This window comes from Hemitrygon akajei, chromosome 5 (genome assembly GCF_048418815.1).
Source record: "Hemitrygon akajei chromosome 5, sHemAka1.3, whole genome shotgun sequence".
NCBI classification, from domain to species: Eukaryota; Metazoa; Chordata; class Chondrichthyes; order Myliobatiformes; family Dasyatidae; genus Hemitrygon; species Hemitrygon akajei.
Genome location: NC_133128.1, coordinates 171046042 through 171068532, shown reverse-complemented (window position 1 = coordinate 171068532; position 22491 = coordinate 171046042). Strand labels below are relative to the sequence as shown.

The 22491-nt window shown below is 40.6% G+C and overlaps 1 protein-coding gene across 3 annotated transcripts in view; it reads right to left on the bottom strand.

The window, feature by feature from the left end:
- gpr155b (G protein-coupled receptor 155b) overlaps positions 1–22491 on the bottom strand; it is a 90556-nt gene that overhangs the window by 32057 nt on the left and 36008 nt on the right. For all 3 annotated transcript variants that reach the window (XM_073047190.1, XM_073047191.1, XM_073047192.1), the window contains exons 4-6: positions 18215–18380; positions 11871–12026; positions 9154–9237 (exon numbers count right to left, since the gene is read on the bottom strand). In XM_073047190.1, coding sequence (XP_072903291.1) covers positions 9154–9237; positions 11871–12026; positions 18215–18380 — 406 coding nt within the window. The remainder of the gene's footprint in view (positions 1–9153; positions 9238–11870; positions 12027–18214; positions 18381–22491) is intronic.

The following is a 22491-nucleotide window of genomic DNA, read 5'->3' as shown; positions in this document are numbered from 1 at the left end:
CACACGGTCAAGGGTAGAATGTACAAATTTCTTACAGATGGCGGTGGAATTGAATCCAGGTCTCGCACTGTAATAGCCTTATGCTAACCACTATGGTTAGTGACATGCTGACACAGGAAGCATCCATCTAAAAAAATGATCATTTTGTTTTGAGGCGGCTATGAGACAGCTTAATGAGGTTTATACGGTCTACATGAATCTTGGCAAAGCATTTGAGTAAGCCAGATCTGGCAGACTAACCAGAGAAGTAGGTACATGGATGGCAGGCCAATGGAGTCCAGGTGCAGGTGATTGGGACTGGGCAGAATAATAATTTGGCACAGACTAGATGGGCCAAAGGGCCTGATTCCATACTGTAGTGCTCTATGCCTCCATAAATAAAGGTGGCAAATCAGATCCAAAATTTGTCTGCTTTTCTGGAAGCAAATGGGGACAGGTGGACAGATGTTTTATTAGTTCAAAAGATTGCTTGCAACAGGATTCCAGATTGTTTAGTGCCAGGAGCTTTGCCTTTTTATGGTGTAGTTTAGTGATTCAGACTTAAATGTTGGGGGCACGATTCTGAGGGGTTCAAATAACATAAAACCAGCTATGAGGCAGACAATGTGCAGGAAAGTTCCAGATCACAAGGATATCAATGGATTAGTGCAATGGGACTAAGTGTGAGCTTGCATTTGCGAGGGCAAGCAAAGCAAGGGAATAAGCAATGGATGTTTGTATATTGAAAAACTGAAATACAGACACTTGATATGTCATTAGAATTAATTACAAAACATAATAGAAAAGGTAGATAGAGTAATTAAGGCAGGCTACAGAATATTCCTCTCGTTGATCAAGGACTAACAGGGAGTTCATACTAATTAGGGCATTTTTCGAGAACTGTATGCTGTTCAAGTCACTACATTATAAAAACATTGCAATGGCATGAGAAAGGGCTCAGAAGGGAACAACAAGGATAGTGTGGTTTAATTAAGAGGAAAGATTAACTAAGCTGTGCTGTTTCCCTTGGAACACAGGAGATGAATAGAGGTTTAATTAAGGCACATATAACTATGAGAGACCTAGGCAGAATGAAGTAATTAGACAAAGACTGAAGGATTTTGGGAATTTGAGAACTGTCAGAAGTGGTGGATAAGTGCTTGATTGCAATATTTGAGAAGTTTAGATGAGCACGTGAATGGGAGGGGTAGGGAGGCCGATGGCACAGGTGCAAGTAAGTGGGATGGCAGAATAAGGTCAGCATGCTCTGGATGGGCCGAAAGATCTGCTTTTGTGCTACAGCACTCTATCAATGACTCTACCACAAACTTTACCTGAAGGGTGGATACGATCTGGAATCCACTGTTTGCGGGAGATGGGAGAGGCACTATCTGCAATTAAAAAGTGTCTGCATCCTCTCCACATCCATTCTATCAAGACCTTTCAACATCTGATAGGTTTCAATGAGATCCCCCTCATTCTCCTGAATTCCAGTGAGTACAGGCCCACAGTCATCAAACTGTTTTCCTGCGGTAACACTTTCAATCTTGGAATCATTCTCATGAATGTCCTCTGTACTTTCTCCAATGTTAGTACATCGTTTCTTAGATAAGGGACCCAAAACGGTTCATAATATTCCAAGTGAGACCTTACCGATGCCTTAAAAAGCCTCAACATTACATCCTTGCTTTTATATTCTAGTCCCCTTGAAATGAATGCTAACGTTGCATTTGCCTTCTTCACCACTGACTAAAACTGCAAACTAACATTTAGGAAACCTTGCATGAGGATTCTCAGATTTTGGAATTTCTCTTCATTTAGAAAATAGTCTGCAGTTTTATTTCTTCTACCAAAGTGCATGACCACACAGTTCCCAAAACTCTATTCATCTGTTACTTCTTTGCCCCTTCTCCTAATCTGTCAAAGTTCTCCTGCAGCCACCCCACTTCCTCAACACTACATGCCCTTCTACCTATCTTCGCATTCTCCGCAAACTTGGCCACAAAGCCATCAATTTTGTCATCCAAATCACTGATATTTTACATAAAGAGAAGAGGTCCAACACAGACCCCTGTGGAGCACCCACTAGTCGCTGGCAGTCAACCAGAAAAGGCTCCCTTTATTCCCACTCTTTGACTCCTGCCCATCAGCAATGCTCTATCCATGCTAGTATCTTTCCTGTAATACTTGTTAAGCAACCTCATATGTGGGACCTTTTTAAAGGCCTTCTGAAAATCTAAGTACAGAACATCCACCGATTCTTCTTTGTCTATCCTGCTTCATATTTCTTCAAAAATTCCAACATATCTGTCAGGTAAGATTTTCCCTTAAGAAACCATACTGACTATGGCCTATTTTGTCATGTGCCTCCGAGCACCCCAAAACCACATTCTTAACAATCGAATCGAACATGTTCACAACCACTGAGGTCAAACTAATTGGCCTATAGTTTCCTTTCTTCTGTCTGTCTCTCTCTCTCCACTTGAAGACTGGAGTGACATATGCAATTTTCCAGTCCTCCGGAATCATTCCAGAATCTAGTGATTCTTGAAAGATCATTACTAATGCCTCCACAATTTCTTCAGCTATCTCTTTCAGAACCCTGGGGTGCCCACCTTCATTCACTTCTGCCCCAATATACCTGAACCTCCAGCTGACTGTTGGTATCTTCCACTGTGAAGACTGATGCAAAATACTTATTCACTTTCTCCACCATTTCCTAGTCCCCCATTACTACCTCTCCAGCATAATTTTCCAGCAGTCCAGAATCTACTCTCGCCTCTCTTTTACTCTTTATATATCTGAAAAAACTTTTGGTATTCTCCTTAATATTATTGGCCAGCTTACCTCCGGATTCCATCTACTTCCCTTTATGGTATTTTTTGTTGCCTTCTGTTTGTTTTTAAAAAGCTCCCCAAACTTCCCACTGGTTTTTGCTCCATCATCTACTCGCTCTTTGGCTTTTATGTTGGTTTTGACCTCCCTTGTCAGCCGTGGTTGTGTCATCCTGCCTTTCGACTACTACTACTTCTTTGGGTTGTATCTATCCTGTGTCTTCTGTGTAAGGTGTATAAGATGATGAGAGGCATTGATCATGTGGATAGCCAGAGGCTTTTTCCCCCCAGGGCTGAAATGGCTAACATGAGGGGGCATAGTTTTAAGGTGCTTGGAAATAGGTACAAGGGGGTGTCAGAGGTAAGGTTCTTTACACAGGGAATGGTGGGTGCATGGAATGCACTGCCAGTGACAATGGTAGAGGTGGATACAATAGGGTCTTTTAAGAGTCTCTTAGATAGGTACATGGAGCTTAGAAAAGTAGAGGGCTAAACGGTACAGAAATTCTAGCCAGTTTCTAGAGTAGGGAACATGGTCACCACAACATTGGGGGCCGAAGGATGCAATGTGCTGTAGATTTCTGTGTTCAATGTTCTGTTACTGCTCTGCTGTCATCCCTGCTAGTGTCCTATTCCAATCAATTCTGGCCAGCTCCTCTCTCATGCCTCTGTAATTCCCTTTACTCCACTGTAATACTGATATGTTTGACTTTAGCTTCTCCTCCTCAAAATTGTAGGGTGAATTCTATTGCATTTTGATGACTATTTCCTAAGGGTTCCGTTACCTTAAGCTCTCTAGTCAATTCTGGTTACAAACAGTGTAATCAAGAGAGGCTGTTGATAGGGCAAAATTGCAGTCAACAGGATGAGCTGCAATGTAAAAGGCGGACAAAATTGTAAAGGGTGAATACAGGACTGAAGATGTGCAGTATACATTGCAGCACAGTTGCAGGTATGTTGTTGTAGGCATCACGGAATCATTGTTGAAAGAAGATGATAACTGGGAGCTTAATGTCCAAGGATACACATTGCATCAAAATGACAGGCAGGAAGGCAGAGGGGGGTGGCATTGCTCTTTGAAAAATGAAATCAAATCATTAGAAAGAGGTGACATAAGGTCAGAAAGTGTTGAATCATTGTGGATAGAGCTCAGGAACTGCAAGTGTAAGAAGACCCTGATGGGAGTTATATACAGACCCCCAAACAGTAGTTAGGATGTGGCCTGCAAATCACAACAGGAGATAGAAAATGCATGCGAAAAGGGCAGAGCTCATGGAGGACTTCAGTATGCAGGTAGATTGGGAAAATCAGGTTGGGGCTGATTCCACGAGGGGAAATTTCTACAGTGCCTATGAGATGGCTTTTCAGACCAGTTCGTAGTTGAGCCCACTAGGGGATCAACTATTCTGGATTGAGTTTTGTGCAATGAACTGGAATTGATTAGAGAGCTGAAGGTAAAAGAACTCTTAGGGGAAAAAATGATCAGAATATGATCGAACTCACCCTGAAATTTATGGAGAAGCTAAAGTCAGATGTATCAGTATTACAGTGGAGTAAAGGGAATTACAGAGGCATGAGAGAGGAGTTGGCCAGAATTGATGGGAAAAGAACACTGGCAGGGATGACAGCAGAGCAGCAACGGCTGGAATTTCTGGAAGCAATTTGGAAGGCACAGGATATACACATCCCAAAGAGGAAGATGTATTCTAACAGAAAGATGACACAACCGTGGCTAACAAGAGAAGTCAAAACCAACATTAAAGCCAAAGAGAGGGCATATAATAGAACTGAAATTACTGGGAAGTTAAAGGATTGGGAAGCTTTTAAAAACCAACAGAAAGCAACTAAAAAGTAATTAAGAATGTAAAGTTGGAATACGAAAGCAAGCTAGCCAATAATATTAAAGAGGATACCAAAAGTTTCTTCAGATACATAAAGTGTAAAAGAGAGGGGTGAGTGGATATTGGACCACTGGAAAACGATATTGGAGAGGTAGTAATGGGGGATATGGAAATGGCAGACAAAGTGAGTAAATATTTTGCATCAGTCTTTACTGTGGAAGACACCAGCAGTATGGTGGAAATTCCAGGTGTCAGGGGTCCTGAAGAGTGTGAAGTTACCATAACTAGAGGGAAAGTTCTTGAGAAACTGAAAGGTGTCAAAGGATATCAGTCCACTAGGATCAGACAGTGTATACCCCAGTGTTCTGAAAAAGACGGCTAAAGAGATCGTGGAGGCATTTGTAATGATCTTTCAAGATTCACTAAATTCTGGAATGGTTCTGGAAGACTGGAAAATTACAAATGTCACCACTCATCAAGAAGGGAGAGAGGCAGAAGAAAGGAAACTATAGTCCAGTTAGTCTGATCTCAGTGGTTGGGAAGATGTTGGAGTTGATTATTAAGGATGAGGTCTCAGGGTACTTGGAGGCATGTGAGAAAATAAGCTGCAGTCAGCATGTTTCCTCAAGGGAAAATCTTGCCTGACAAATCCACTGGAATTCTTTGAAGAAATAACCAGCAGGATAGACAAGGAGAATCAGTTGATGTTGTGTTTTTGGATTTTCAGAAGGCCTTTGACAAGGCATCACACATGAAGCTGCTCAACAATCTATGAGCCCATAGCATTGCAGGAAAGATTCTAGCATGGATAAAGCTGTGGCTGATTGGGAGGAGGCAAAGAGTGGGAATGAAGGGAAACTTTCCTGACTGGCTGCCAGTGACTAGCGGCGTTCCACAGGGTCTATGTTGGGACAGATTATTTTTACGTTATATGTCAATGATTTGGATGATAGAATTAATAACTTTGTTGCAAAATGAAAATAGGTGGAGGGGAGGTAGTTTTGAGGAAGTAGAGAGTCTACAGGAAGACTTAGATTAGGAATATGTCCAACGAAATGGCAGATGAAATAGAGTCTTGGGAAGTGCATGGTTATGCACTTTGGCAGAAGAAATGAAAGGGTTGACTATTTTCTGAACGAAGAGAAAATACAAAAAACTGAGGTGCAAATGGACTTGGGAATCCTTGTGCAGGATTCCCTAAAGGTTAATTTGCAGGTTGAGTCTGTGGTGAGGAAGGCAAATACGATGTTAGGATTTATTTCAAGAGGACTAGAATATAAAAACAAAGATGTAATGTTGAGACTTTATAAAGCCCTGGTGAGGCCTCATTAGGAGTATTATGAGCAATTTTGGGCCCCTTATCTTAGAAAGTATGTGCTGAAACTGGAGAGGTTTCAAAGTAGGTTTATGAAAATGATTCCAGCATTGAATGGCTTGTCATATGAAAAGCGTTTGATGGCTCTGGGCTTATATTCACTGGAATTCAGAAGAATGAGGGTGAAACCTATTGAATGGTGAAAGACCTTGATAGGGTGGATGTGGAGAGTATGTTTCCTATGGTGGGAGAGTCTAAGACCAGAGCATACAGCCTCAGAATAGAGGGGCATCCTTTTAGAATGGAGATGAAGAGGTATTTCTTTAGCCAGAGAGTGGTGAATGTGTGGAATTCTTTGTCGTAGGCAGTTGTGGAGGCCAAATCTTCATGTATATTTAAGGCAGAAGTTGATAGATTCTTGACTGGTCAGGACAGGAAGGGATATGGGGAGTAGGCAGGAGATTGGGGCTGAGAGGAAAATTGGATCAGCCATGGTGAAATGGTGGAGCAGACTCGGCGGGGCAAATGGCCTACTTCTCCCATTATCTTATGTTTTTCTTTGATTTTGTCTCCCTTTTCCACTGCAACACATCCCGCTGACAGCAATTTTGCTGTACCGTCACTCTGTCCTTGCTAGCAGTCTGACTGCACTCTGCCTCAATTTGTAAACCAACTGCCCTATCCCCAGCCCCCTCCGTCCGGGTCCCCTATGCTGTAAGAGAGTGCAGAGCTTGGGGGGTTCATCCAAAGAAAGGATTTGTGCAAATGGGAGGCTGATCGTCAGCATGCATTTAATAGGCACAATGGCTTGTTTCTGCGCTTTTCTCTCTATGACCTGTGACTGCACCAAGGAGTTCAGCAATAAAATGGCACAAATGTAGCTTAGTTTCAGCATTATTCTTTCCAGAAACATCAGATTGTTGAAACTTATTCAATTGCACATCTAATTTAACAGACAAAACAAAACACACACACAAAAAAAAAATCTGTAGTTAGAACATAGAAAGGTCAGCACAGTAGGAACCCTTCAGCCCGCAATATTGTGCTGACCCATACAAACCTACTTCACAATCAGTCTCATCCTTCCCTTCTTCACAGCCCACAACCCTTCAATTTTCTCAAATCCATATACCTATCTAAATGTCCCTATTGTATTAGCCCTCACCATCACACCTGACCGTACATTACAGGCAACAGCAGTCTCTGTGTAAAAAACATATCTGACATGTCCTCTAAACTTTTTTCTGCTCACCTTAAACTGATGTCTTCTTGTACTGGCCGTTGCCACCTTGCCAAAAGGGCACTGACTGTCCACTCTATTTATGCCTCTCATAATGCTATATACCTCTATCAAGTCGCCTCTTATCCTCCCTCATTCCATCTTAAAACATCATCTCTATATCCTGGTAAGTCACCTCTGTGCCTTCTCTAAAGCTTCCACATCCTTCCTACAATCAAACAACCAGAAATGGACACAATACTCCAAGTGTGGTCTAATCAGAGTTTAACAGAATTTCAAAATTACCTTGTGGCTCTTGATCTCAGCCTCCTGACTAACGAAGGTAAACACCCCACACACTTTGTTAAACACATCACCTTCAGTGGCAAACTTGGGAGATCAATGGTTTTGGACCCCAAGTTCTCTCTGTTCCTCTCCATTGCTAAAATCCTGCCATTAATCCTGTACTCTATCTACAAGTTTGATCTTCGAAGTTGATCACTTGATACTTTTCTGGATTAAATGCCATCTGCCACTTCTCAGCCCAGCTCTGCATCTGATCAAAGTCCCTTTTTTAATTTATGATCAACTTCTACACTATCCACACCACCACCGACCTTCATGTCATCTGTAAACTTATTAACCCGTCCTTTTACTTTCTCATCCAAGTGATTTATAAAAATCACTAACAGCAGGAGTCCTAGGACAGATCCCTGCAAAACACAAGTCACTGACCTCTAGGCAGAACATGCTGCATCTGTTACTACCCTCTGCTTTTTGTGGGCAAGCCAATTCCAAATTCATGCAGCCAAGCTTCCATGGATTCTGGTCCTATGTCTCATCATCTTATCCCATGCTTCATGACCTTCAAGATGAGCATACTATGGGGAACCATACTACAATCTGTATACACCACATTCACTCCTCTACCCACAGCAACTTGTTCTGTCACTCACTCAAAAAGCTCATTCAGTCTCATGAGGCACAAATCCAAGCTGACTACCCCTCATCAGACTATGCTTCTCTAAATGTTCATAAACTCAGCCTCTAAGAATTCTCGGTTTGTTTGCCACCACTGACTCAAGACTTACTGGTTTATAATTCCCAGGATTATCTCTACTACCTTTCTTGAACAACAGAATAACACCTGGCATCCTCCAGTCCTCTGGTACTACTCATGTGGACAGGGAGGACTCAAATATCATTGTCTACGTTCCAACATCCCAGCAATCCCTTCCCTCATTCACCATTGTAACTTGGGATAGCTCCTGTCTGACCGTGGGGGCTTATCAATCCTAATATCTTTCAGAAGCTCCAATACTTTCCCTTTCATAACCTCTATATGCTCCAGCACTTTAGCTCGTTATATGCTGACCTCACATTCATTGAAGTCCCTCTCCCTGGTGAACACCAAAGCAAAGTATTAATTAAGGACCTTCCCTATCTCCTCCACCTCTAGGCCTGTGTTTCCTCCTTTATCCTTGAGCAGTCCTACTCTCACTCTGGTCATCTTTCTATTCTTCACGTACGTGAATGCCTTGGCGTTTTCCTAAATTCTATTCACAAAGGCTCTCTTAAGTACCTTCTTAAGCTCCTAACTGGCTACCTTATGCCTCAAGAGATCTGTCTGATTTCCTTCTGCCTCTTCAATAAACGTTCCACAATTAATGATAAATTTTTGCTGAAACCTCAAACAAAAGCAGAAAATGCTAGATAAACTTGGCGAGTCAGGAAGCATCTGTGCTCAGCGAAATAGAGTTCACATTTCAGGCCAATGAACCTTCATTAGAATTTCAGCAATATCGGGATGCACTTCACTTTATATAGAAACATTTTATTATTGATCTAATTTCCTTCTATTCAAGTTTGCAGTAATTACAGAAAATATTTACTGCCCAGCAGTCCATTATTTCCAAATAAGATATGATAAAATAATCCTAATAATTTATAACTAAAGATCTTTACCTGTGCAATCAGCAAGTTCAGAGAGAATAAATGAGGCAACTGCTTAAATCTCTTATTTAGCAGCAAAACAGCTAGAGTCCACACCTTCAGGAAGAAAAACAATGTTTACAAGAGGTTTCAAATTTAAAATGGACTCAGTGAATATCAAAGCTTCTTAAAGAAAAGGTATCAAAAATGCATTTTACCCTCATTGTGAAGCAATGGAAAACAATAACCATTGCCAATGGTATTTCTTCTGGCAAATCTGGGGATACTCTTTATAGCAGCAGAACAATTACGTCATATATCAACATGAAACATAGGGCTTGTTGCATTTCCCAAGTTCTTTTGCCAACATATAAATAAGATACTGCAGATTTGGAACAGTTTTTAATCCGGTTAAGTCCTTTGAAATCTCTTAGGTATAATTGGACTTGAAAAGAAACCTAATGATATAATTAATCAATCAGTTCTTAGAATTGATAAGAGTTACACAGCGTGGACACAGCCCTTTGACTTATTGGTCCATGCTAACCAAGATGCCCGATCCAAACTAGTCCCATTTGCCAGTGTTTGCCCCATAACCTTTTAAACTTATCCAAAAATCCATATTAGGTAGCGATGTGCACTTGTGGTTTCGTACTACAAATAGGCGCATCATGGGACTAACTACAAGGTTAATTAAAAAAACATGACTGATGTACAGAGATGGTTGTTTAAAATACCAGCAACAGATCATTACATTGTCTTAATGGTCTGGTTTAACTCAGATGGCAATTGCTATCAGAGGAAATAAGGATTTTAATCTATTTGCTTTTTGGAATTTAGACATTGCTGGCAAGGCCTGAATTTATTACCATCTGGACTTGAATTGAGTGGTGTGGCTCATTGTACCAGTGCTCATTAATGGGTCAGAGGTAGAAATGGTAAGCAGCTTCACATTTCTGGATGTCAACGTCTCAGAGGATCTATCCTGGGCCCAAGCGACTGATGCAATCATGAAAGTGGCACGCCAGCCTCTCTTCTGTGTTAGGAGATTCTCGCAGATTTCTACAGATGCACGGAGAGCACTCTGACTGGCCACATCACAACCTGTTATGCTAGAAAACCTGCCCACTGCACTTGTAGCAGATTAAACCCGACTTCAGTCCGAATGAATGAATTTGGAAAGAAAGTGTTTCAGGTTATTTATATTTTGTGAATTAATTGATTTAGTTTAAATATATTTAACTGTTCTGTTTAAATGTTTTAAAATTTACTTTAAGAAATATTTCTCTAAGCATATCCGATTAATAGCTGTTGATTATTTTTGGATGTTCATAAATGTCACAGATACCCATTGTTAAATGAAATCCTCTGACAGTTCTGGCAGCCCATTTCTCCAAGGGCATGTCTTAGCTTCTTAGCGATAGTGTTTCTAGGCCGTGGCCTGCTATTATCAATGGGAAGGGCTACAACAATCAAGAGCCTACTGTTTCAGAAATCAAGTTGCTGTAGGCAAGTGCAGACAAGGAAATAGGTAGTTTGTCAGGTGGATGTTGCACTCCATTTGCATATCAGCAGAATAAAATCCATCAACCTACGTAGTTGTGGCTGTTCATTCAAGTCGACTGATCAAGAGGAGCTGGGTCCAATGAGCAGATAACCCCACCATTTAAAAATGGTAATAACTACACTTCGAAATGTCTTGATTTCACATTGAGACCAATGAAAAATAATCCTTATTATATTTGATATAACTTGATATAAATACAATAAATATGATACAACACAGACATATCTGCAGACAGCTGGGCAATTAATCTGCAAAAAAGAAACACAAGTAATTGAACAAGGGTGCAGATAATTAATTCAGCTACTATTTTTAAGGGTTACGCAGTATACTTCCATAGCTACAGTCACAACAGAAGTAGCCAACATCGAGCTGACGTGGTAATTGTAGCTTCTGCTAATGGCAAGACGGTGGCAGTTATAATGGCAGGAAAGTACAATTACAGCGGGGTGCACACAGAGAAAATTTCAACTTTAATCTGAACGCAGGAATTTGTAATACAAAATTGCAGTGGAGTTACTATGCACATGGATGTAATTTTGTTGACATGATTACTCCTATAGTTTTGCAGAATAATTTACTGTGCTATTGATATGCAGTGAAGATATTGGTTAAAATCATTTATTAAACTGGATTCTGAGAATGTTACTGGTGCTTTGGAGAAGGAAACAAATCTATTTTTAAGCCATGTCTTTTTTTTCCATTCCTGACTATTTTGAGTATTTTAAAGCTGAACATATGCAAGAAATTAATATATAGTTAATATACTAATAAATTATTAATTATACAATTTAAATATATTAATTATAAGTACATGTCTAATACTTCAGTTGGAGGCACATGCTTGGAAAATATGGGATGTACCAACAGTTATTTGAATCTTGGATATTGGCAGAATTTGGGGGTGAGCAGTCAACTGTTTACAGTAACCCAGAGATGTTGCAGCTTATAGAAGAGGAATTAATTGGAAAGGTTAGTATTTATGAATTACTGAGATTTCAATAATGAAAATATAGCATCAATTTAAGTTTCATGATAACTTGTGACTCGAAATATGCATCATCTATGATATCATAAACAAGCATCACCTTTTCAAAATATGACATAGAGATGTAATGTTTCCTTAGCAATGGTAGAAAGTCTCACCTGATACACAATGATATAAAGGTTTTTAAATTATACCAACCAGAAAAAATAGGGTGACTATACTCAGGTCAAAGCTGACATCCTGAATTGCAGACCGCAAAACTTCTGTTTGCATGGATGGAACTGTCAAAAGCCAAGCCAAAACGTACATGATGGGAGCAGACACTAATGTATTTATCACCATCCCTGGAGTCACCTACAAAGATAAATTGCATTTATTTTTAGAATATTAAAATCAAAGCAGAATACTGCATGCTACTTCACTGTCACAGATAAGTAGGAGTTTCTACACTGCATGTTTATTTTCATACACAAAGATGGTATTTCCATTTTAAAATGTTTACGAAATTTCTTCTGGTAAGTCTAGAAGTGAAAACCAAAAGGAGTATCATTTTAAATGAAGTAACTTATCTGTAGGAACAAGCACTGAACAATGAACCCAAGACTGGCCATCAGAGAATCCTACAGAAAGAAAACTCTGTATCAAAGATAAAATAACATATTCCGTAGAAAACCTGCCCGACACACTTGACTGAATTTTTCAGATGTAACCAAGTTTCTATTAAGGATAGTGTGATTAATATAACTGACATGGACTCAGAAAAGCCTTTGACAAAGGATTCAACGGGAGACCAGTCCATGAGATCCAGGGCAATCTAGCAAAGTGGATCAGAAACAGGCTTGTTGACAGAAGTCAGGAGGTAATAATGGTTGAGTATTGTTTTTTGTGATGGGAACTGAGTCCTTAAAAAGCTGGGGGTATGCATATTGAGAAGGATAACCTGGATAAAGTATACACAATGAATGGTAGGACACCAGGAACTATGGAGGAACAAAGGAAAGGCACAGGGAGATAAGGCAATTAAGATGCTTGCATTCATTAGCCGGGACACAGAATTCAAAGGTAAAACTCTTATATGCACAATTATATCATACATTAGGTAGATCATAGCTGGAGGAGTGTTAGGTGCTCTTGTAGTGTATTTACTATTTCAGTAATATTGCATTCTTTGTTTACATAATACATTATGGGTTATATGTATGTGAATGGCATATGTCATTACACCACCATGCCATATACGAGTACCTCACTAAGTTTTAAAACAAATCCAAGCCAACTACCTACAGTACCTGTTGAAGCGCAGCACATGGATTTTTTTTCCTGCTGGAATGGCAGAGACATTCAAGTTCAAGAAAAAAAGTTAAAAGACAATATTCACGGGTTCATTAACAGTGAATGCTGGGTGAAAATAATAAACTTTTAAAAAAGCAGAAACGGCTGGCTACATTGGAAAGATAGACAACTGGAGGATGGACAGTGAACAAATTGAGCAGTATTTGAAGCAAATTAAAGAGCCAATTAACAATGAGTGCCAGTTTGCTGAGTACAATTGATGGAAGAGCATACTGTTTACTTAGATGTTTGACTGCTCCAACTAAACCAGCTGAAATGAGCTTTTCTGATATTGCAAACACACTGAAGGAACATTTAGAGCCAAAACCATTGTTGAAAGGAAGGGGAGTGAGTCCATTTCTGCATACAGAGCTGAACTGAAGAAATTGTCTGAGCATTCCCAGGTCAGTGATGGGCTTAATGATACACTGAGTGATTGTTTAGCTTGTGGAATCTTAAAGGAAGCATTCAAAAATGGCTCCCAACTGAAGCACATCCCGCATTTCAAAGAGCAGTTGAAACCACAGTATCAATGGAAACAGCAGCTAGAGAGACAATTGAGTTGCAGTCAGGAATAAAGCTGACGTGCACAAAAACTGCAACATCTAAACAGAAACCTGCCTAGCTGAACAAATTGTGTTACCCTTGCGGCAGGGGCTCACACACACCAGACCAATGAGGTTCAAGAGCGAAACTTGCAGAAAATTCAACAAAACAGGGCACATACAAAGAGCGTGCCGGGCAGACAAAAATAAATGGACGGCACAGGGAACAGACAAAGATAAAAAGTCAAGTTGCAGTTTCAAAAAGAGCACGGATATGCATGCTGTTGATAAAAAAAACTGGTAATGATGAGAGTGACACTGTACTGGGTAACCCTGAGATTTACAATGTGGAAACTAACAATAGACAAGCAATGTGGAGTACACCAGAAGTGAACCACAAATTCATTAAAATAGATTGGACACTGGCTTAGCTGTTGCAGTCATTCCACAAAATGAGTTTGAATGGCATTTCAAAGATACTGAACTGAAGCCTGCAGATATCCAACTACGAACAAATAATGGAGAAAATAGAACTCCTGTGGGAATGACATTTGTAACAGTGAAATATGACAATCATCTGATATTTCCTCTGACTGCAGGACCAAATTCATACGTTGGGTTACGTTGGCCCGGAACCTTGCGTTGGGCTACATCACACCATGGTGTATCACCATTGGGCTTGTACATGGCTAAAACAGGAGGGCCAGCATCATGGTAGTGTGATTGGCTGACACAGCTACGACTTTATTGTAGATTGATCCACCATGCCACATCAGCTGCAATAGAGTCAACTGAAAACAAATTAACAAAGGTTCTAGATGATAACACAGCAGTGTTCAAGGATGGCATTGGAGAATACAAACATACTGTAGGTTTTCGCTAACGAAAACAGTGGAGGTGTTTTACGTTTAAGCAAAGACGTAACCACTCACTTAGTGTACTCCAAACACTGAACACAAAGCGCAGTAAAAAACTTACATAATTACACCACCACCCCAGACCGGGCTCTTCAAGTGAAATCCCAACTCAATATCGGTGGTTGTGAATTACGTACATTTCCAACAGCTATGTTACCCTTCATTAAAATTGGCATTGTGAACCTGCCTGTGCTCAGACGAGCCGCCCGGCTGGGGTCCTGTTTTCCAGGGGTGGAGGAACTGCAGGTGCCTCTGACTCGTCCAGAGGTGTGTTGTCACATTCATTGTCATGCCGTGATGCCAGGGGCATGGTAGTGGAATCCTCCGAATCTCGGTGGCCCGGTTTAAGGCATTCTTCTGAAATATACTCAGGTTTACCCCTCTTATCTATGATAAAAGTCCTTTTCTTCCCCCCCCCCATTCCAAAACGTGGAACGGGCCATTGTAAGGGGGCATAAGGGGATTTTGGCATGTATCATGGTGGATGGAAACAAACGAGGTGGAGGGTAGGTCAACAGGAAACCAAGAGTGCCATATGCCACGACGGGAGGTAGGAATAGGTGAAAGGGAACTGAATTTATGAGGAGGGTGGAATGCTGTTGAGAGGCCAACCAGGCAGTTGTGGCTTCAAGAATGAAATCACCTGGCGAGCAGTGTCAGCAGAACACCGCACTGGATCAGAAGCTCAGCAATTCCATCCTTGCATATCGTGAGCACGTGGGACAAACAGCTGAGGCAAATTAACGGCTCCTCAAACATGGAGGTTCAATGTTTCACTGCAGGACAAGCAGTCCCGGCGAGGGACCACACAGGCGACCAACAGTGGGTACGTTATCAACGGAGGAATTTTTCTGGTATATGCCGATGTGTATGGGGTGTCCAGGGTGGGGTAGCAGCTCCGGTGAGGGGGCTTGTCGTGTCCACTCTGGGGTAGCTGACTCACCTTTGGCCCCACTCAGCTCTCACCTGTGGCTCAAGCACAAAGGGAATCCCAGCTATCGTGACAGCGTCCCACCCCAGTTCACTGCTTTGACGGGGGGGGGGGGGTGGGGGGGGCTAAACCAGGTGAGGGTAGCTGGCAGACCTCATACCCAGGCCAAATAGGGGCATGCACGTCCTGGCACGTGAAGTTAGCTCCTGCTGACTGGGCAGATGTGATCCAACAGTCAAGAAGGCGGTTCTGCAAAACTACTTGGAGTGCGATGGGCACGGTGAGGCACTGAAGAAGTCAGGGTCATCCAGTGCAACCAAGGAAGAGCCCAGTTTGTGATGACTACACGTACCACTGAACCCCAACTTCCGAGGCCAGGAGAGCGGAACTATCCCAGTGTACTGGCTTTTCCACTATATACCTCCCCTGCACAATACGATAGAGTCTATCAGATAGACAACCAACACACTACTGTGTTCTTTCAAATGATACAATTAGCACGGACACCTAGTGCAGATAACGGACTGACTTCATACAAAGCTTTCAATGATTGCATCCTCCAAATCTTCATTTTTATTACAACATTCAAGACCATTGTCGATACCTGCAAATTGTTTGGCGTTCTGAACTTGATGAAGCAGTGGAATCGTTTCATTTTCACTCCCGGCCGCTCCTGGCATCTCCAAGCCTGAATGCTTGAAACCGCAGTGAGCAGAAGTATTCTAAATTGTCTCGCTGCTCACTTCTCGCCATCAGTGACAAAAATCACTGATTTTTGAACACAAACGCACGCAAATTACGTTAATTAAGAACTGTTTACTCTAAGAATGGTGTAGTGTCTAACGTCCACACAAGTTCAGATGACTGATGATAGTCAGAAATTGTTCAGCAATAGTCTCCTGTCCCAGTTAAATGGCACAATGTCTCAACAAAGGGAATGGCAGCTATTTTCACATTTATTTTTTGTTCTTTGAGAATAAATAGTGGCTGCCCCAATTAAACAATGGACCAATTAACCAGAACCCACTGCATTTTATTTCCTATTAATGATTAGAGCTCCATTGTGGCTCTTAATACTTTAACAAAAAGCAATCATATCACCATCCTGGTCATTTGGTTCAACAGTTCTGGGAATTCATGGAATAAAGGCCTATCGGATTCACACATACTGAAGAATACATGCTGTATTTCCAAACTCAGGGATCTCAACACTAAATTTACCTAGCACTTCCTTCCTCTACAATTTCAGAACATTGTAATTTTGCCCTGCAATCCACTAGTCAATGTCCTTCACTCAGCTTTGGCTCATTAGTTGGCAGGATTCTGTACACAATGTCTTCTTTCATTTACCAGTGGCCCCCGCTTTTCAAACGTTCGCTTTACCACAGCTCGCTGTTACCAAAGACCTACATTAGTACCTGTTTTCATTAACCAAAGAGGATTTTCACTTTTACGAGAAAAAGACGCCCGCTTTATACGTGTGTTTACCCCGAGAAAGACTACCATGACCGTGAAGCCTTGTGCGGGCAGTTGTGTGCACATGCGTGTACATGCGTAGGCGTGTACGTGCCAATTTTTTTCCTCCAAATTGATTTTGGCTTGCTGTCTTCTCAATTCTGATAAGTGAAACTACACTGTACATACAGTATTTCTACTTTATATAGGCTGTATATGTATCATATCATCCCTGCTTTTACTATATGTTAGTGTTATTTTAGGTTTTATGTGTTACTTGCTTTGATTCGGTAGGTTATTTTTTGGGTCTGGGAACGCTCAAAAAATTTTCCCATATAAATTAAAGGTAATTGCTTCTTCACTTTACGACATTTCAGCTTCCAAACGGTTTCACAGGAACTCTCTGCCTTCGGATAGCAGGGGAAACCTGTATTATTATTTTTCTTTAAATATTATCATGCATTGCACTGAAGGACTGCTGCTAAATTAATACATTTCCCGGCACATGCTAGACCTGATTCTGATTCTGGTCTCTCACTTTGATTGTTCATTTTGAAGAAATGGGACCTCAACTTTGTCAGAGACAGATGCAGAAAGAGAAGAAAAAACAATTCAAACTGAATACGTTCCACTTCCTACAGCAGATTTTCTTTTTATACTGTAAGAATAACAAGGACTGTACAATTTTAAACTGTAAGAATGACAAGGACTGTACAATTTTAAACTGTAAGAACTGTAACAAAGAATCTATGGAGACCTGCGATTCGAATCATTCCTTCCAATGACACAAAACACAGGAGTAACCGTCCTAAGCCGCAGAAGGTATTAATTCACTTTTACTGGATAACATGTTTGAACCTGGTGCAAAGATCAATTTTGAAATTAACCTAAATCAAAATTAAACCTAACATAATTTGGATAATATTCTTTCCACCATCACCCATAAAAATGAATGGAACCATTCCTAGTTGCACAAAGATTCTTTTTGAAAAGTACATCAACCACCACTGCTCCGGTGAAATGACGGAAGGAAGCCTCACAGAATATTCATCTCTTCCCAAAAATTCTACATACACCCTTCAGAGATAAATTATTTACAGTCTCCCAACCTTTAGTGTCTGTTTTCCAAAGCTCTGTTCATTATAGGTTTAAAAGAGGATTCATAACCTTTCTTGGAAAGTTCACACACAGTGGCTTAACTAAACTTTACCATGGTTTGAATTACTTGGTAATGGGCATGTCATATAACTTAGTGTCACAAGAGCAAGAGTTAAAAGTACATACTTAAGGTATCAGTCCTTTAAAAGCCTAGGGCATTCTCCAGTTTAAAACCAATGTGAGAGTGATCATTTATATACTTACAATTTCAATTTCCATATTGTACTGATTTGCATAAATAGCTACACTAGGCGCCGTCGGGAAAACTCCATATAAGAAGGCAAAGTTCGACAGACTGGTGTAGTTAGCATCAGTGTCGTCGTTGTTCAGCATTTCCACCATTTCACGGCTAATGAGAGGAAGCACCAATCTACGATTGTTAAAAACAAATATTTTGTAATAAGTAATAACATCACCATTTGAGGAGTTTAATAAACTGCAAATTTAACACAAGATGTCATCATCATCTAATTCTTTGAATAATTGCTTATCACCCAACTTAATGGCAGAAAACCCTCAAGGTTCTCCTGTCATCAGATCCTAGATGGAACTTGTTAGACAGACAAAAGAAAAAGGATAAGACAGCACTGAAGCAGCCAAAAATATTTACAGATCATCAGAAATAATTAATTCTTTGCAGATTTAGGCATGCACTGCAGAGTGGACACTGAAATCATAAATGGTAAATAATGTAAATATTACCAGAATGAAGCTAAAGATTGTACGAGATTAAGTACGTGAGTGGCTTGAGTTACTGGGATTTTCTATGACAAATGAAAGGCTAAATTGTTTGGTATGGTTTTAAATATTAGAAAACATTTGAACAGATAGATAGGCAAAGGTCATTTTCTATGCTGGTCACAAGGTTAATCACTTTAGAATCTTTATAGCAAGGTAGAAAGTTCTGGAGCATTGAGGTCCTCCAAAGAATGACTCAAAGGACACTACGTAATGAATCTTGGCTGCAATAAGTGCCTCACTGGAAAAACAAAATTTGTCAGAATCAGAATCAGGTTTATTATCACCAGCATGTGTCGTGGAATTTGTTAACTTAGCAGCAGCAGTTCAATACAATACATACTATAGAAGAAAATAAATAAATAAATAAATCAATTACAGTATACGCATATTGAATAGATTAAAAATCGTGCAAAAAACAGAAAAAAGATATAATAAAAAAGTGAGGTAGTGTTCATGGGTTCAATGCCCATTTAAAAATCGGATGGCAGAGGGGAAGAAGCTGTTCCTGAGTCACTGAGTGTGTGCCTTCAGCTTTTTGTACCTCCTAGCTGATGGTAACAGTGAGAAGAGTGCATGCCCTGGATGCTGGAGGTACTTAATAATGGACACTGCCTTTCTGAGACACTGTTCCCTGAAGATGTCCTGGGTACTTTGTGGGCTCGTACCCAAGATGGAACCGACTAAATTTACAAGGGCAGCATTTTTGAATGGCTGAAGAACATGAAAGTGGTTCATCATAATTACCAATAAAAGATTATTCAAGCCAATGCACAATAAAAGGTTATAATAAAGAAACTAAAGGCCAGGGTGAAAAGCACATTACCTATCACAACAGATATTTTTGCCCAAGTCAGGATCGGGAGGACGGCAACAGAGGAACCTTCTCCGACAAGTTGATTGTATTACTTTCCATCTAAATTTACTTTGCAGTGTTTGTATGATTTCTCAGGCAAAAATAATAACTATTTGATGAAGAATAAAAAAATAAGTCAGTGAAACCATTGTGCAAGGGCCAGAGCAGAATAAATTTAATGTATCATAGGATAAAGAAAAGGTGTATAATAAAGATGTAAGGGCAGAAGCATTATTGCCAGAAGGAAAAGGGTAAATACCAAGATTAGAGAAAGAATGCACCACAGATCAAATGATATGATATTGACAAGATGGTAAGATGCAGAAATTGATGGCTTTGTGGCCATATAGTGTTGAGGAAGGAAAGAGTCTGCAGAAGGACTTAAGACAGATTGGGAGAATGGGCAAAGAAGGGGCAGATGGAATATACTGCAGGGAAGTGCATGGCTATGCACTTTGGTCAAAGGAATAAAAGTGTAGTCTATTTTCTAAATGGGGAGAAAATTCAGAAATCGGAAGTGCAAAGAGCCTTGGGAATCCTCATACAAGATTCTCTAAAGGTTAATGTGCAGTCTGAGTGGATGGTAAGGAAGGTAAATACAATGTTAGCATTCATTTTGAGAGACTGGAATATAAAAGCAAGGATGTAATGCTGAGGCTTTATAAGACATTAGTCAGATCACATTTGGGAGTATTGTGAGCAGTTTTGGCATTGGAGAGGATCAAAAGGAATTTCACGAGAACAATTTTGGAAATGAAAGAGTTAATGTATGAGGAGCACTGGATGGCTGTAGGCCTGTACTTGCTGGAACTTAGAAGAACGAGGGCCAATCTCATTGAAAACTATTGAATACTGAAAGGCCTAGACAAAGTGGTCCCAGACAGCTCCACTATAGGAAACATTCCCTCCAAATCTAGAGCGGACAGTCTCAGAATAGAAGGATGTCCCTTTATAACAGAGATGAGGAAGAATTTCTTCAGTCAGATGGTGGCAGATCTGTGGAGTTCACTGCGACAGATGCCTGTGGAGGCCAAGTCATTGAGTATATTTAAAGCAGAGGTTGATAGGTTCTTAATTAGGAAGGACATCAAAGATTATTGGGAGAAGGCAGGGGAGTGGGATTGAGAGGGATAATCAGTCAGCCATGATGGAATGGTGAAACAAACTCAAAGGGCCAAGTGGCCTAATTCTGCTCCTTTGTCTTAAGACTGAAGACAGCCAAGCAGCAGGCACCTGGGCAAGAAGAGCACACAAGGATGGAAGAGCAAGAGATTAGTAAGGAAACTGAACTCAAGATGCAAAGTGAAAATGTAAAAAAAAAATGAGAGCTTATCCACTCACACAGATGAAAAGGCACAAAAGGAATGCAGATTCACACACATAAAAACAGGAAGTATAAAACCAGCAGGCACTTGAAACAGCTAAGAGAGAAAAAACAGCAGAGTAGGATGTGAAGAGACAACAGCGATAGACAGTGGAGAGCATTTCATACGAGGTTGTAAAACAGGATCTGAAAGGTGAGGTAAGGCAGTACAGAAACAGAAGCAGATCAGTTTAGAAAGTGAGAGAAAGCTCAGAAAACAGAAGAGAGGAGTGAGGAAGATACCCAACAAATGAGGACACGCATGATGAAAACAAGGAAAAGAGCACGAGTATATAACATGCAGGGAGAGCATTAGCTAAAAGCTCTCGAGATGAGATAAATGTATAAAAGTAATGAACAGGTTCACATACAACAGAGAAGATAGAATGCAAGCAAAAGAAAAAGAAAATAACGCGAGAGAGGCTGAATGAGATCTCTTTCTCACACTTTTTTGAGTGAGGAAACGATCACACCATTGATTTAGGAAAGTCAACCAAAATTATGCCAAGTGAGTTGGAGCCAGCAGAGAACGAGCAGTGCAGACGATAGCAATAGAAGAAAATGACAGATGAAAGCACAGTTGTAACCATGTTGCAGGGACAGAAGAATTTAAATACATGGGCATTGCTACAGTTCTTGGCAGGAACTACAAGTGACAGATTGTTAATCCTCAAACAGCTCGTGACAAGTACTGTCAAGAACAGAATTTAAACTAACTTGATGTGATAAGGAAATGTTGATTCAGATAAGGAAAGTATAAAGCAGATTGTGAAGGAAACGGTTCACATGTGCATCTACACACACAGAGCCTTCTCATTACACTGTCATCGTGCTGAGTGTACGCACAACCCCCCCACCCCCCCACAGCACATTCTCATAATGGGTTGGCTTTATGGTGTCTTTCCCACCATAAACGGTGGAATATTCCGTTTCTTTGGTAATGGAGATGTGTAAATATGAATATATTGTTTGCATACTGTATTTAAGGTAGATAACATAAGAACATAAGAAATAGGAGCAGGAGTAGACCATCTGGCCCGTCAAGTCTGATCCACCATTCAATAAGATCATGGCTGATCTGACCATCTCCATCTACCTGCCTTTTCCTAATAATCCTTAATGCCCCTAGTATGCAAAAACCTGTCCAACCTTGTCTTAAATATATTTACTGAGGTAGTCTCCACAGCTTCATTGGGCCGAGAATTCCACAGTTTCACGACTCTTTGGGAAAAGCAGTTCCTCCTCAACTCCATCCTAAATTTACTTCCCTGAATCTTGAAGCGATGTCCCCTACTTCTAGTCTCATCTACCAGTGGAAACAACTTTTCCGCCTTTAACTTATCTATCCCTTTCATAGTTTTATACGTTTCTGTAAGATCTCCTCTCATCCTTTTGAATTCCAGCGAGTACAGTCCCAGGAGACGCCATCTCTCCTCATAGTCCTAACACTCTCATCTCTGGAATCAACCTGGTGAACCTCCTCTGCACCGCCTCCAAAGCCAGTATATCCTTCCTCAAGTATGG